Here is a 12862-nt window from a genome sequence, read left to right on the forward strand (position 1 = left end):
GTGAAATAGGACATGAGGACATCTTTACATAATCATCACTTAATTGTCAAATGAGCTTCCATGTTGAATGGAACACTGGCCAAGTGACATTGAAACCGTGTAAACAGTTGTGGAGCTTATTTTATTGAAAAGATTTCGAAGGACTGTGCAATGGTAAATAGGAGTCGTTGCTTTTGGGATCATTCGATCTGAATGTGTGCTTTTTCGACGAAAGAATGGCAAAAGATGACATGGTGGAGGTCTGGAATATTATGATAACATTTCATACAAAACGCATATACTTAATTCAGCCAGGAGACGAGCTAAGAGCTAAAGACTAAACCAAAGCCAAAAATTAAACCGAATGGGTCTCGGTGAAATAATTGTTTCAGCTCTGGTGGAAACTGTGGGGCACATTTTGCATACAAAATAATAGGAAAACAGAAATAATTTGTAATTTTAAATAAAATCTGAAGTGCCATTTTGAAAGACATCATCATCAACCGATGCCATTGATGATGTGCCATTATTTCTTTCTCAATTCTGTGTCGTGTGAAACTAAGTGGTTGGCTATCCTCTATTTGCAGAGGAATAAGATTTCCTGGCCCGTTAGGTGTTATCTGAGTATAGTCATATTATTAGAAATGTTATCTCTTTTTAATGGAATGGAGGTCTTCTATAAATTTGTCTCCTTAAAGCAAGTGCTTGGAGACATGCAATAGAATCACAGAAAATCTGCATTGCAGACCAAGTCTGCACCGATCCTCCGAAGAGCATCCCAACCGCTCCGCACCCCTACCGTACCCCTACAGGCTGCTATTTGCCATGTCTCACCAAATTAACCTGATGACTTGTCCAGACTTGTCCTACCTGCCTATCTCCTTTTCCAACTATCCACTCCACTCTCTCCTCCCTGACCTATCACCTTCATCCCCTCCCCCACTCACCTATTGTACTCTATGCTACTTCCTCCCCACCCGCACCCCCTCTAGCTTATCTCTCCACGCTTCAGGCTCTCTGCCTTTATTCCTGATGAAGGGCTTTTGCCCGAAACGTCTATTCTCCTGTTCCTCGGATGCTGCCTGACCTGCTGTGCTTTTCCAGCACCACTGTAATGTAAACTCTGGTTTCCAGCATCTGCAGTCCTCACTTTTGCCTAACACACTTAACCTGACCATCCATGCAGACGACAAACAATTTAGCATGGTACAAAGAATGACTGCAGATGCTGGAAATCAGATTCTGGATTAGTGGTGCTGGAAGAGCACAGCAGTTCAGGCAGCATCCAAGGAGCAGCGAAATCGACGTTTCGGGCAAAAGCCCTTCATCAGGAATAAAGGCAGAGAGCCTGAAGCGTGGAGAGATAAGCTAGAGGGAGGTGTGGGTGGGGAGGAAGTAGCATAGAGTACAATAGATGAGTGGGGGAGGGGATGAAGGTGATAGGTCAGGGAGGAGAGAGTGGAGTGGATAGTTGGAAAAGGAGATAGGCAGGTAGGACAAGTCCGGACAAGTCATGGGGACAGTGCTGAGCTGGAAGTTTGGAACTAGGGTGAGGTGGGGGAAGGGGAAATGAGGAAACTGTTGAAGTCCACATTGATGCCCTGGGGTTGAAGTGTTCCGAGGCGGAAGATGAGGCGTTCTTCCTCCAGGCATCTGGTGGTGAGGGAGCGGTGGTGAAGGAGGCCCGGGACCTCCATGCCCTCGGCAGAGTGGGCGGGGGAGTTGAAATGTTGGGCCACGGGGCGGTGTGGTTGATTAGTGCGGGTGTCCCTGAGATGTTCCCTAAAGCGCTCTGCCAGGAGGCGTCCACTCTCCCCAATGTCGAGGAGACCGCATCGGGAGCAATGGATACAATAAATGATATTAGTGGAGATGCAGGTAAAACATTGATGAATGTGGAAGACTCCTTTAAGGCCTTAGATAGAGGTGAGGGAGGAGGTGTGGGCGCAGGTTTTACAGTTCCTACGGTGGCAGGGGAAGGTGCCAGGATGGGAGGGTGGGTTGTAGGGGGGCGTGGACCTGACCAGGTAGTCACAGAGGGAACGGTCTTTGTGGAAGGTGGAAAGGTGTGGGGAGGGAAATATATCCCTGGTGATGGGGTCTTTTTGGAGTTGGCAGAAATGTCGGCGGGTGATTTGGCTTACGCGAAGGTTGGTAGCGTGCAAGGTGAGCACCAGGGGTGTTCTGACCTTGTTACGGTTGGAGGGGTGGGGTCTGAGGGCGGAGGTGCAGGATGTGGACGAGATGCGTTGGAGAGCATCTTTAACCACGTGGGAAGGGAAATTGCGGTCTCTAAAGAAGGAGGCCATCTGGTGCGTTCTGTATTGGAACTGGTCCTCCTGGGAGCAGATACGGAAGAGGCGGAGGAATTGGGAATATGGAATGGCATTTTTGCAAGAGGTAGGGTGGGAAGAGGTGTAATCCAGGTAGCTGTGGGAATCGGTGCGTTTGTAAAAAATGTCAGTGTCAAGTCGGTCGTCGTTCATGGAGATGGAGAGGTCCAGGAAGGGGAGGGAAGTGTCAGAGATGGTCCAGGTAAATTTAAGGTCAGGGTGGAATGTGTTGGTAAAGTTGATGTGGCGCCAATGCAGTCATCAATGTAGCGGAGGAAGAGGTGGGGAGTGGTGCTGGTGTAATTGCGGAAGATCAACTGTTCTACGTAGCCAACAAAGAGACAGGCATAGCTGGGGCCCATACGTGTGCCCATGACGACCCCTTTGGTCTGGAGGAAGTGGGAGAATTCGAAGGAGAAATTGTTAAGGGTGAGGACCAGTTCGGCCAAACGAATGAGAGTGTCGGTGGAAGGGTACTGTTGGGGATGTCTGGAGAGGAAAAAACGGAGGGCTTGGGTTGCCAATCCACCGAAGCAATCAGGTCTGTGACATTATCTGTAGTTAATAGATCTGTAACATTGCATGACGAATCATTTGATCATTTAAAGACATGAGTTGATATGAGCACAATTACTGCATATAGAGACGGGGTTCTGATAACACATAGGAAATAGAGAGCAGTTCGATTAGTCAATAAACAGCAAAGTATTTTGAAGATTAATTGATGTAGTCAGTGACTTAATTGATGTCAAACAGCAGGACAACAGATCAGAATCACTGTATAGAGGCGAGGAAGTCTTCGTCAACCATCTCAAAGGCGATTAAGAGCCTTCTAGAGAGAGCAGTCATGTTGAAAGACGGAGAGTATGACTTTTAATTCTGAAATTTAACGAGGATATTTTCTTCCATTCTGGTTTTGATAGAAATCCAACAATACTTAAAAAAAAGAACTGTCAAAATTATGCAGTAATATTAGGAACATACTCACATGAGTTGATTAAAGAATGCTGGAGAGAAAAGGAAGGTTTGAGTTGGAGAAGTATCTTTAAGATGAGAGAAGAGATTTCCACGTTGGGCAATTAGATACTGAGGATTTCGAAATGTGAATATGGAGGTAAAAGGTGTAAATGCTAAATCCTGCAGGTTCCTTAAAGGGAACTGATTTTTAATATGTTATTAGAAATACAGGAGGAGATACATTTCATAAAGAGTGCAAACAAAGTTTGAGGGGACTTAAAATATAAAACTGGAAGGCAATTCATCTCAAAGCCAATACCAAAAAGCTTGATTTATTTCGGAGAGCAAGCATTGATGTATTTCAACAGATTACATGGAATGGACACAGCAATATTTCTGAAGCCTTCACCACTTAGTGTTGGAATGGACAGGCAGGGAACTCCTCTTGGGGATGAGTTTAGATCGCTAGCTTTACTTTGGAGCATGGAACACCAGCGAGTTGGTGCTTATGGGAAAGGGAAGCATTGTGCAGTTCTGCATCAGATAATCTTAACCCTTTGTTCCTTGATTTTGAGAGTAAAAAATTTGAGCACTGCTACAAGCTTTTATTATGGTAACAGGAAACATACCAGCATTGAGTATATAGCTCAAATTACCCCTGGACCTACAAAGTGTCGGATTATTTTGACCTCTTTTGTGAGGAAGCATTTTTATACAATTATACCATCTTCTTCAGTCGAATTAGCTGTGGGAAAATTGGTCAGGATTGTTTTAAATTTGATTTGCATAGTTTGCTCTGGAGACGTCGACCTTTTGTAAGGAATTACTCAGATTTAGTTTGGCGCTACGCTGTTATGATAAATGAACAAAATTGGCAATCAAATTAACACCTGGTTAATTCCTCACTGAATTCACGTTTTGTTTCCATATATTTTACACTTACTTTCTTCGCATTGAAATTCGTCATTAAAATTTGGTCAATTGGTACAATTAGCCGAAATATTACCCAACCGAATCAATCTTCTACTTGCCTCTGAGCCGCTTAAGACGTCTTCAGACTAAGAAAATACAGAGTTAGAAAACTATAGGGTGGCGTTCCCAGACTGACGCCAATTGCTCACTGTTAACTTAACTTTCCATTTAGTGTAAACACGTATTTGATCCCATTCTTCAGCTCTTCTCTGAATTTCTTCTGCGTCAATCCATAGATACAAGTGTTTGTGCAGGAACAGAGAAGTTGTAACATGAACCCAACTTGCTGGACAATATATATGGGATTACTGTAATATTTGTCAGCATAATTAAAATTTAGCACTGGCCAGTTTACCGAATGCACAACGTATGTCATCCACAACAATACAAAATTGGCAGAAATGGCAAAAAGCAAAACCATTGATTTCCTTCTATTCTTCACCTCCATGTCATCTTGATTTTCACTGTTGTTCCTGAGTGCCCTGCGAACTCTATTTGCTGACACGATGCATTTAACAGTCAGAACGTTGAACACAATTATTAACAGGATTGGTAACAGTGGGGTGATGACAGTATCGATCCACTCATATGCCTTCCAGAAGACGGAAGTAAGAAAATCAGCAGAGGGTATACAATGCAACGGCAAGTCGTCAATTATTTCGACTGGTTCAGCTGCAACGGCAAAAGGAATGCTCCTCAAACAGCTTACCAACAATATGATAGTAACAACCACTGTGGCCGTTTTCTTTGTGCAATATTTCACTTTGAACCTCTGAAAGCAAATTGCAACAAACCGATCAAAGGTGAAGGCGACAGTGAACCAGACAGAGCAGTCGACAGCTATAATGTATGTAACAAAGTTTACGATACATACGGGTGTTAGAAACAGGAAATCAATCGACAAATACATGTTATTGATCCGATAAAATATCACATGAATAACGACTACCATTAAATCCGCTGCTGCCATTGCCACCAAATACCGTGTGATACATTTAGAGAGTCCACATTTGCCTCGGCATAAGACGACAATTGCCACCAAATTAACTGTAACAAACAGAATAATGAAGACTTAGTTCAACGTAATTCCAAAACAAATTTTTAAAAACTAACTGCAATGACAAAAGACAGATTTACTGAGCAATAACCCGTTCATTGATTCTGAGTATAGCCTCTGCCTGCTTATCTTATGCTAGGTTTTCTGTACCGGTATGGATTTTTGTGCTGCATGGCAGAAGAACAACAAAACATCAAGGCAGCACCGAAGTAAGTGCCACCTGAAAGAGTGAAGTAAAATTGGTCTGAATTAGAATCATTGCAAAATCGTTGCCAAAGTTGGAGTTATACCGAATGTGCAGTGTTTGTAATTACTAGAACTTTTTCACTTAAATCTCAGAACTTTGCTGTAAGAGTTTATCAGAATATTGTCAAAGGCAAACCACCATCGAGATTACCTCTCCCACAAATTCCAAAATTGGGACTTTTGCTTATGATTATACGATGTTCAGTGCCTTTCCAACTTCTCAGATACTGAAATAATCTGTGTCTCGTTTCAGCAACACATGAACAAGATACACCCTTTCAGTGGTAAGTACGAAGCAAACTTCATAACATACAAGTTGCAAATCCAATCATTACCTCATTTATTTTCTGTAGCATTGCCGTTACAAAAAGACTCACCTTCAACACCCAACGTGTTGTCATTTGTCAAAATTACCACTGGATCAGCCACACAAATAATGTGACAGCTCGTGCAAGTCAGAGACTGGAACTTCAGTAGGGAGAAATTCACGTCCTCTCTGTCCAAGGCTTCTCTGCCATCGATCAGTCACAAATGTGGTTTAGACTCGACAATGCTTCACTTACCGGGACATTTGTAGTTCCAAGAAAACACAATAACTTGGCATTATACAGGGCAACGCGGGCCACTTGACTAGCATTCCATTGTCACCTTTAATATTCGCTGACTTACCTTGGAGGCATAGTGCACCATCTAGGTGAAACTCCGCACAAAATCACCAAGCGTTCTTTGAAAGCATCTTTCAAATCCTGACCATCACGGACAATTGCAACAGGTTTATGAGAACCCATCGTCCACAGGTTCCTCTTCAAGCCACAACTCATCATGGTAGAGAATTAATAGCATTTCCTAGATTTTCCATGATATAATATCCTTAAACTCATTTCCTAAAAGTATTTTAGTAGGGATACCTACACCACCTGGGCCACAAGAGTTCATCATCACAACAAACTTTCTGCTCATCAATATCACCCAACAAAAAACGATTGAACATACGGAAATATGAAAAGGAAAACATTGATATGTCTCTTTGTGTGTTAGGATTCAAATGTAAAAGCAGAAATGGCAGTTTTTTTTAATGGTACGGCAACCATACCATGTGACAAACATAGGTAGAATATGTGCAGCATGTGTTAAATGCAAATCCGTTGTTTCATATTTCACAGAGATTTAAAGAGATGCTGGTGTGAAAATGTGTACTACGGTATTTTCGTTGAATTGATGTCTCCAAGGGACCAAGACTACTTTTTAACATGTGCCAGCTCTCAAAAAACAAACGACTCATCTCCATCTTCTTGACTTACAATGGTTTTGCTCTCTCCCTAGTTTGGTTCTGATTTGCAAAACATTTATCTGTTCTCCCGCAAGATAGAGAGTGTACATTCACCCTGTCAGAATGCTTTATTTTAAGAAAGTGCAGATTGTACATTCGATCCCTTCTCCCTCCAAGCTTTTGCCTGTAGGGAGAAATCTCTTTTTGGACTCATAGAAATACATTTCAAATTTTGTGACAGCATCTGCTAATATAATACACGCTGCTGTCTCGCTGTCACAAAATCAACCCTAACATTCAATGTTCAAATGTCGCTCTTTGGCCCAGCACGAACTGCACAGTTGCCGGCTGTCGGGGTAGGAAGAGCATTCAACCTGGGCCATACAATATAGGACAGTAGAGCACAGTACAGACCCTTTGTCCCACGATTTTGTGCTGAGCATTTACCCTAATGTAAGGTCAACCTAACCTACACACCCTGCAGTTTTCTGCCATCCATGCACTTATCCAGCAGTCGTTTATGTTATCACACGGGGAAAACCTTTCTGCTAATTCAAACCAGACACACAGAAAAACTCACCTCGCCTCGTAATCTGTAAAAGTATATGTGCCAAAGAAGTACCAAATCCCATCTTTTTAAAGAAAAGATAACAATTTATGCTTTAACTCCAAGAGAAAAAGAACATTAAACAACAACTATCTATACTGTAAGCCTCCCTTTTGTGATCGTTTTATCTACCTCCCACTCTACAGCACAATACTGATCAGAAAAAAAACCCTCCGATTCAGTATGACAAAAAATTCAACTGTCAAAACCAGTCAGTTTCTCGATTCTCCTCTGTATCTTTCAAAGTTTGTGAGAAGATTTGTAGCTCGGGTGCTCGTTGTTATGGTTCTGTTCGCCGAACTGGGAATTTGTGTTGCAGACGTTTCGTCCCGTGTCTAGGTGACATCCTCAGTGCTTGGGATCCTCCTGTGAAGCGCTTCTGTGATCATTCCTCCGGCATTTGTCGTGGTTTGAATCTGCCGCTTCCGGTTGTCAGTTCTAGCTGTCCGTTGCAGCGGTCATTCTATTGGGTCCAGATCGATGTGCTTATTGATTGAATCTGTGGATGAATGCCATGCCTCTAGGAATTCCCTGGCTGTTCTCTGTTTGGCTTGTCCTATAATAGTAGTGTTGTCCGAGTCGAATTCATGTTGCTTGTCATCTGAGTGTGTGGCTACTAAGGATAGCTGGTCGTGTCGTTTCGTGGCTAGTTGGTGTTCATGGATGCGGATCGTTAGCTGTCTTCCTGTTTGTCCTATGTAGTGTTTTGTACAGTCCTTGCATAGGATTTTGTACACTACATTGGTTTTGCTCATGCTGGGTATCGGGTCCTTCGTTCTGGTGAGTTGTTGTCTGAGAGTGGCTGTTGGTTTGTGGGCTGTTATGAGTCCTAGTGGTCGCAGTACTCTGGCTGTCAGTTCGGAAATGCTCTTGATGTTTGGTAGTGTGGCTAGTCCTTTGGCTTGTAGCATGTCCTCGTTCCGTTGTCTTTCCCTTAGGCATCTGTTGATGAAATTGCGGAGGTATCCGTTTTTGGCGAATATATTGTATCGGTGTTCTTCTTCCTCTTTTTGCAGTTCTGGTGTACTGCAGTGTGTTGTGGCTCTTTTGAATAGTGTCTTGATGCAACTTCTTTTGTGTGTGTTGGGGTGGTTGCTTTCGTAGTTTAGGACTTGGTCTGTGTGTGTAGCTTTCCTGTGTACCTTTGTGGTGAATTCTCCGTTCGGTGTTCTCTGTACCATCACGTCTAGGAATGGGAGTTGGTTGTCCTTTTCTTCCTCTCTCGTGAATCTGATTCCTGTGAGTGTGGCGTTGATGATCCGGTGTGTGTTCTCTATGTCTGTGGTTTTAATGATTACAAAGGTGTCATTCACATATCAGACCCAGAGTTTGGTTTGAATTTGAATCTGTATCTTTCTGTCTTCTTTCCTTCGGTCTTCTGCTTCACAGATGCGCAAAGGTACCTTTCAGAAAGGGTCCCCATGGACCGTCTGCTTGTTAGTGCTCTTTACTACTCTGGCTAACTAATCAAAATGCCCAGTTTTTAAACCGCAAAACACCAGACTGTCTCATTGGTTTGGTGTCATCAAAACAGAAAAATTCAAATTCGATTGGATTTTGGTATCTTTGGGTATAGTTTAAAATGGTTGGCCAAATTCGATGTTTTTCTGTGTCAAAACAACTCAGCTCAGGTAAATGTTACACAGCCAAAAGTTCTTTTTTAAAAAAAATTCCAGCGCCCTCTGCGCCTTTCTAGGTCCGTGTCAGCATTCTCTCTTAAGCGGACAGTACAGGCCTACCCCTTCACAACATTTAAATGTCCCAAATGTCTCTGACTACTACCACCACTGGCAGCACATTCCACGCACCCACTACTCTCTGCATAAAGAATCTAAGTCTGACATATCTTTTGTACACTTCCTCCAAACACTTTAAAATTATTACCCCACGTGACCGCCCTTTCACCCTGACGAAAAGTCTCTTGCTATCTAAAACAAGCCCTCCCATCTAGGCAGCATCCTGGTAAATCTCCTCTGCGCCCTCTAAAACATAGAACATAGAACATAGAAGAATACAGCGCAGTACAGGCCCTTTGGCCCTCGATGTTGCGCCAATCCAAGCCCACCTAACCTATACTAACCCACTATCCTCCATATACCTATCCAATGCCCGCTTAAATGCCCATAAAGAGGGAGAGTCCACCACTGCTACTGGCAGGGCATTCCATGAACTTACGACTCGCTGAGTGAAGAACCTACCCCTAATTTCAGTCCTATATCTACCCCCCCCCCCTTAATTTAAAGCTATGCCCCCTTGTAATACCCGACTCCATACGCGGGAAAAGGTTCACACTGTCAACCCTATCTAACCCCCTAATCATCTTGTACACCTCAATCAAGTCACCCCTAAACCTTCTTTTCTCTAATGAAAACAGCCCCAAGTGTCTCAATCTTTCCTCATACGATCTTCCTTCCATACCAGGCAACATCCTGGTAAACCTCCTCTGCACCCGTTCCAGTGCCTCCACATCCTTCCTATAGTATGGCGACCAAAACTGCACACAATATTCCAGATGCGGCCGCACCAGAGTCTTATACAACTGCATCATGACCTCAGGACTCCGGAACTCAATTCCTCTACCAATAAAAGCCAGTACTCCATATGCCTTCCTCACTGCACTATTTACCTGGGTGGCAACTTTCAGAGATCTGTGTACATGGACACCAAGATCCCTCTGCTCATCCACACTACCAAGTATCCGACCATTAGCCCAGTACCCCATCTTTTTGTTATTCTTCCCAAAGTGAATCACCTCACACTTAGCTACATTGAATTCCATTTGCCACCTTTCTGCCCAGCTCTGCAGCTTCTCTATATCCTGCTGTAACCTGCCACATCCTTCCTCACTGTCAACAACTCCTCCGACTTTCGTATCATCCGCAAACTTGCTCACCCAACCTTCTAACCCCTCTTCCAGGTCATTTATAAAAATGACAAACAGCAATGGTCCCAAAACAGATCCTTGCGGAACACCGCTAGTGACGGCACTCCATGAAGAAACTTTGCCATCAACTACTACCCTCTATCTTCTTCCATCCAGCCAATTCCTAATCCAAACCTCCAACTCACCCTCAATGCCATATCTCCGTATTTTCTGCAGTAGCCTACCATGGGGAACCTTATCAAACGCCTTACTAAAATCCATATATACCACATCTACCGCTTTCCCCTCATCAACCTCCTTCGTCACCTTTTCAAAGAATTCAATAAGGTTTGTGAGGCACGACCTGCCCTTCACAAAACCATGCTGACTATCCTTGATCACATTATTCCTATCCAGATGTGCATAAATCCTATCCCTTACAATTCTCTCTAAGACTTTGCCCACAACAGAAGTGAGACTCACCGGCCTATAGTTACTAGGGTTATCCCTACTCCCCTTTTTGAACAAGGGAACCACATTTGCTATCCTCCAGTCTTCTGGCACTACTTCAGTAGACAAAGAGGACATAAAAATCAAGGCCAATGGCTCTGCAATCTCCTCCCTTGCTTCCCAGAGAATCCTAGGATAAATGCCATCAGGCCCAGGGGACTTATCTATTTTCACCTTTTCCAGGATTTCCAACACCTCTTCTCTACATACCTCAAAGCCATCCATTCTACTTATTTGTGACTCAGTATTCACATCGACGACAATGCCCTGTTCCTGAGTAAATACTGAAGAAAAGTATTCATTCAGTGTCTCCCCAATCTCTTCCGCCTCCACACGCAACTTCCCACTACTATCCTTGACTGGACCTATTCCTACCCTAGTCATTCTTTTATTCCTAACATACCTATAGAAAGCCTTAGGGTTTTCCCTAATCCTACCGACTAAGGACCTTTCATGTCCCCTCCTTGCTGCTCTTAGCTCTCTCTTCAGGTCCTTCCTGGCTACCCTATAACTCTCAATCGCCCCAATTGAACCTTCACGTCTCATCTTGAGATAGGCCGCCCTCTTCCATTTAACAAGGGATTCCAATTCCTTATTAAACCACGGCTCCCTCGCACGACCCTTTCCTCCCTGCCTGACAGGTACATAATTATCAAGGACACTCAATAGTTGCTCCTTGAACAAGCTCCACATATCATTTACACTCTTGCCTTGGAGTCTACTTTTCCAAGCCACACATCCTAAGTCATGCCTCACCGCATCATAATTTCCCTGACCCCAGCTATAACATCTACATCCTTTGTATAATGAGGCGGCCAGAACTGGACACAACCTTCCAAGTGTAGTCTAACCAGCATTTTATAGAGCTACAGCAAAACGTCGCTGCTCTTAAACTCAATCCCCATGTTCATGAAAGCCAAAACACCAAATGCCAACTTAACAGCCCTGTCAACTTGAGTGGCAACTTTGAGGGATCTATGTATTTGGACCCGACGATCCCTCTGTTCCTCCACTCTCTCAGGAATCCTGTATTTAAACGTGTACTCAGCATTCAAATTCCACCTTCCAAATCGAATCACTTTGCATTTATCCATGTTGAACTCCATCTGCCACTTCTCCGCCCAGCTCTGCACACCGTCATTTTTTTAAATCTAAGTTAAGTTATTGGAATTAAGTTTCGCTGGCAATGACAGCGGGATTTGTTGACAATGTTGTCGGTTTTCTTATCAGTACCCGTGTGCTAAAGGTCGCTTCCTAATGCAGAGAGTACAATATCTGGGGAGAGTACACACGGTGTGAACAGAAATCGCCAGATTTTCACTTCAACCTAAAACACCTACTAAGATAACCTCACCGAAAGTCAAATGGAAACACCAAGAAACCGTATTGCAGTAAAATTAAAGATAAAATTCTCTTAGTTAAAACGAAAAATGATGGTTTTTTTAAAAATCCCACATTATATACGCGGGCAAGTGGACAAAACCAGCTTGCTAAAACAAAACGTCTTTTACATTTCTGCTCCAAAGGCAGCTCTACATTTTGGGGGAAAATATTTTATAATAAAAATTTAAATGTGATTGATTCAATATTCTGGTGCAGACGGAGGAAAATGTTTAATTCCACTTAGAATGACTTTTTTTTTAATGAAAAACAATTTTACATAATAAGCTAAACCATTGCCTATTGATTTTGAGAATTTCCTTACCAGGGACACCAACCGTTCCAAGAATCGGGTAGTAAATGAGATCTATCTGGTAAATGATGGGGTATCCCATTGTGAAAAGCACGAAGCAGTATTTTGCCAGTCACAGTCCTCAGAACTTCCGAATGAAGAGATTTTTACAGAAGGTCCCTATTAACGTTTCAGAGAACCCTGAGAGAAACAGCCATCTGGGACACGTGTGAAGTTACATTGATTACACCCTACTGAACAAATTAGGTTACAAACCTATTTTCCTGCAGTGATCAGTGTAAACAATGTATTAACTGGGAGATCAGTATGTCAAACACTTCCATCAAAAAACAGATTTTTTAAAAATTAAAATCTGGTTAATTAATACTTTGAACA

General features: G+C 43.0%; 1 protein-coding gene across 1 annotated transcript; it reads right to left on the reverse strand.

The window, feature by feature from the left end:
• Positions 1-4291: 4291 nt before the first annotated feature.
• Positions 4292-12569, reverse strand: LOC148141047 (putative G protein-coupled receptor 139). Its single transcript, XM_087978939.1, has 2 exons — positions 12500-12569; positions 4292-5288 (listed from the first exon to the last, which is right to left on the reverse strand). Exons 1-2 carry the CDS (start codon positions 12567-12569, stop codon positions 4393-4395), a joined length of 966 nt encoding a protein of 321 aa, XP_087835065.1. The 3' UTR covers positions 4292-4392.
• Between the last annotated feature and the right edge of the window lie 293 nt (positions 12570-12862).

The sequence above is a fragment of the Chiloscyllium plagiosum genome, unplaced genomic scaffold, assembly GCF_037043375.1.
Source record: "Chiloscyllium plagiosum isolate Xiang-an unplaced genomic scaffold, Cpla_swu_hap1 HiC_scaffold_35, whole genome shotgun sequence".
Classification (NCBI taxonomy): Eukaryota; Metazoa; Chordata; class Chondrichthyes; order Orectolobiformes; family Hemiscylliidae; genus Chiloscyllium; species Chiloscyllium plagiosum.

Excerpts from the sequence above, each read along its gene's own strand:
- LOC148141047 (XM_087978939.1), bottom strand. The coding sequence starts at position 12,569 with ATGGGATACCCCATCATTTACCAGATAGATCTCATTTACTACCCGATT. Across the intron at positions 5,289-12,499 it reads TGGAACGGTTGGTGTCCCTG|TTAATTTGGTGGCAATTGTC; the intron begins GTAAGGAAATTC and ends TGTTTGTTACAG.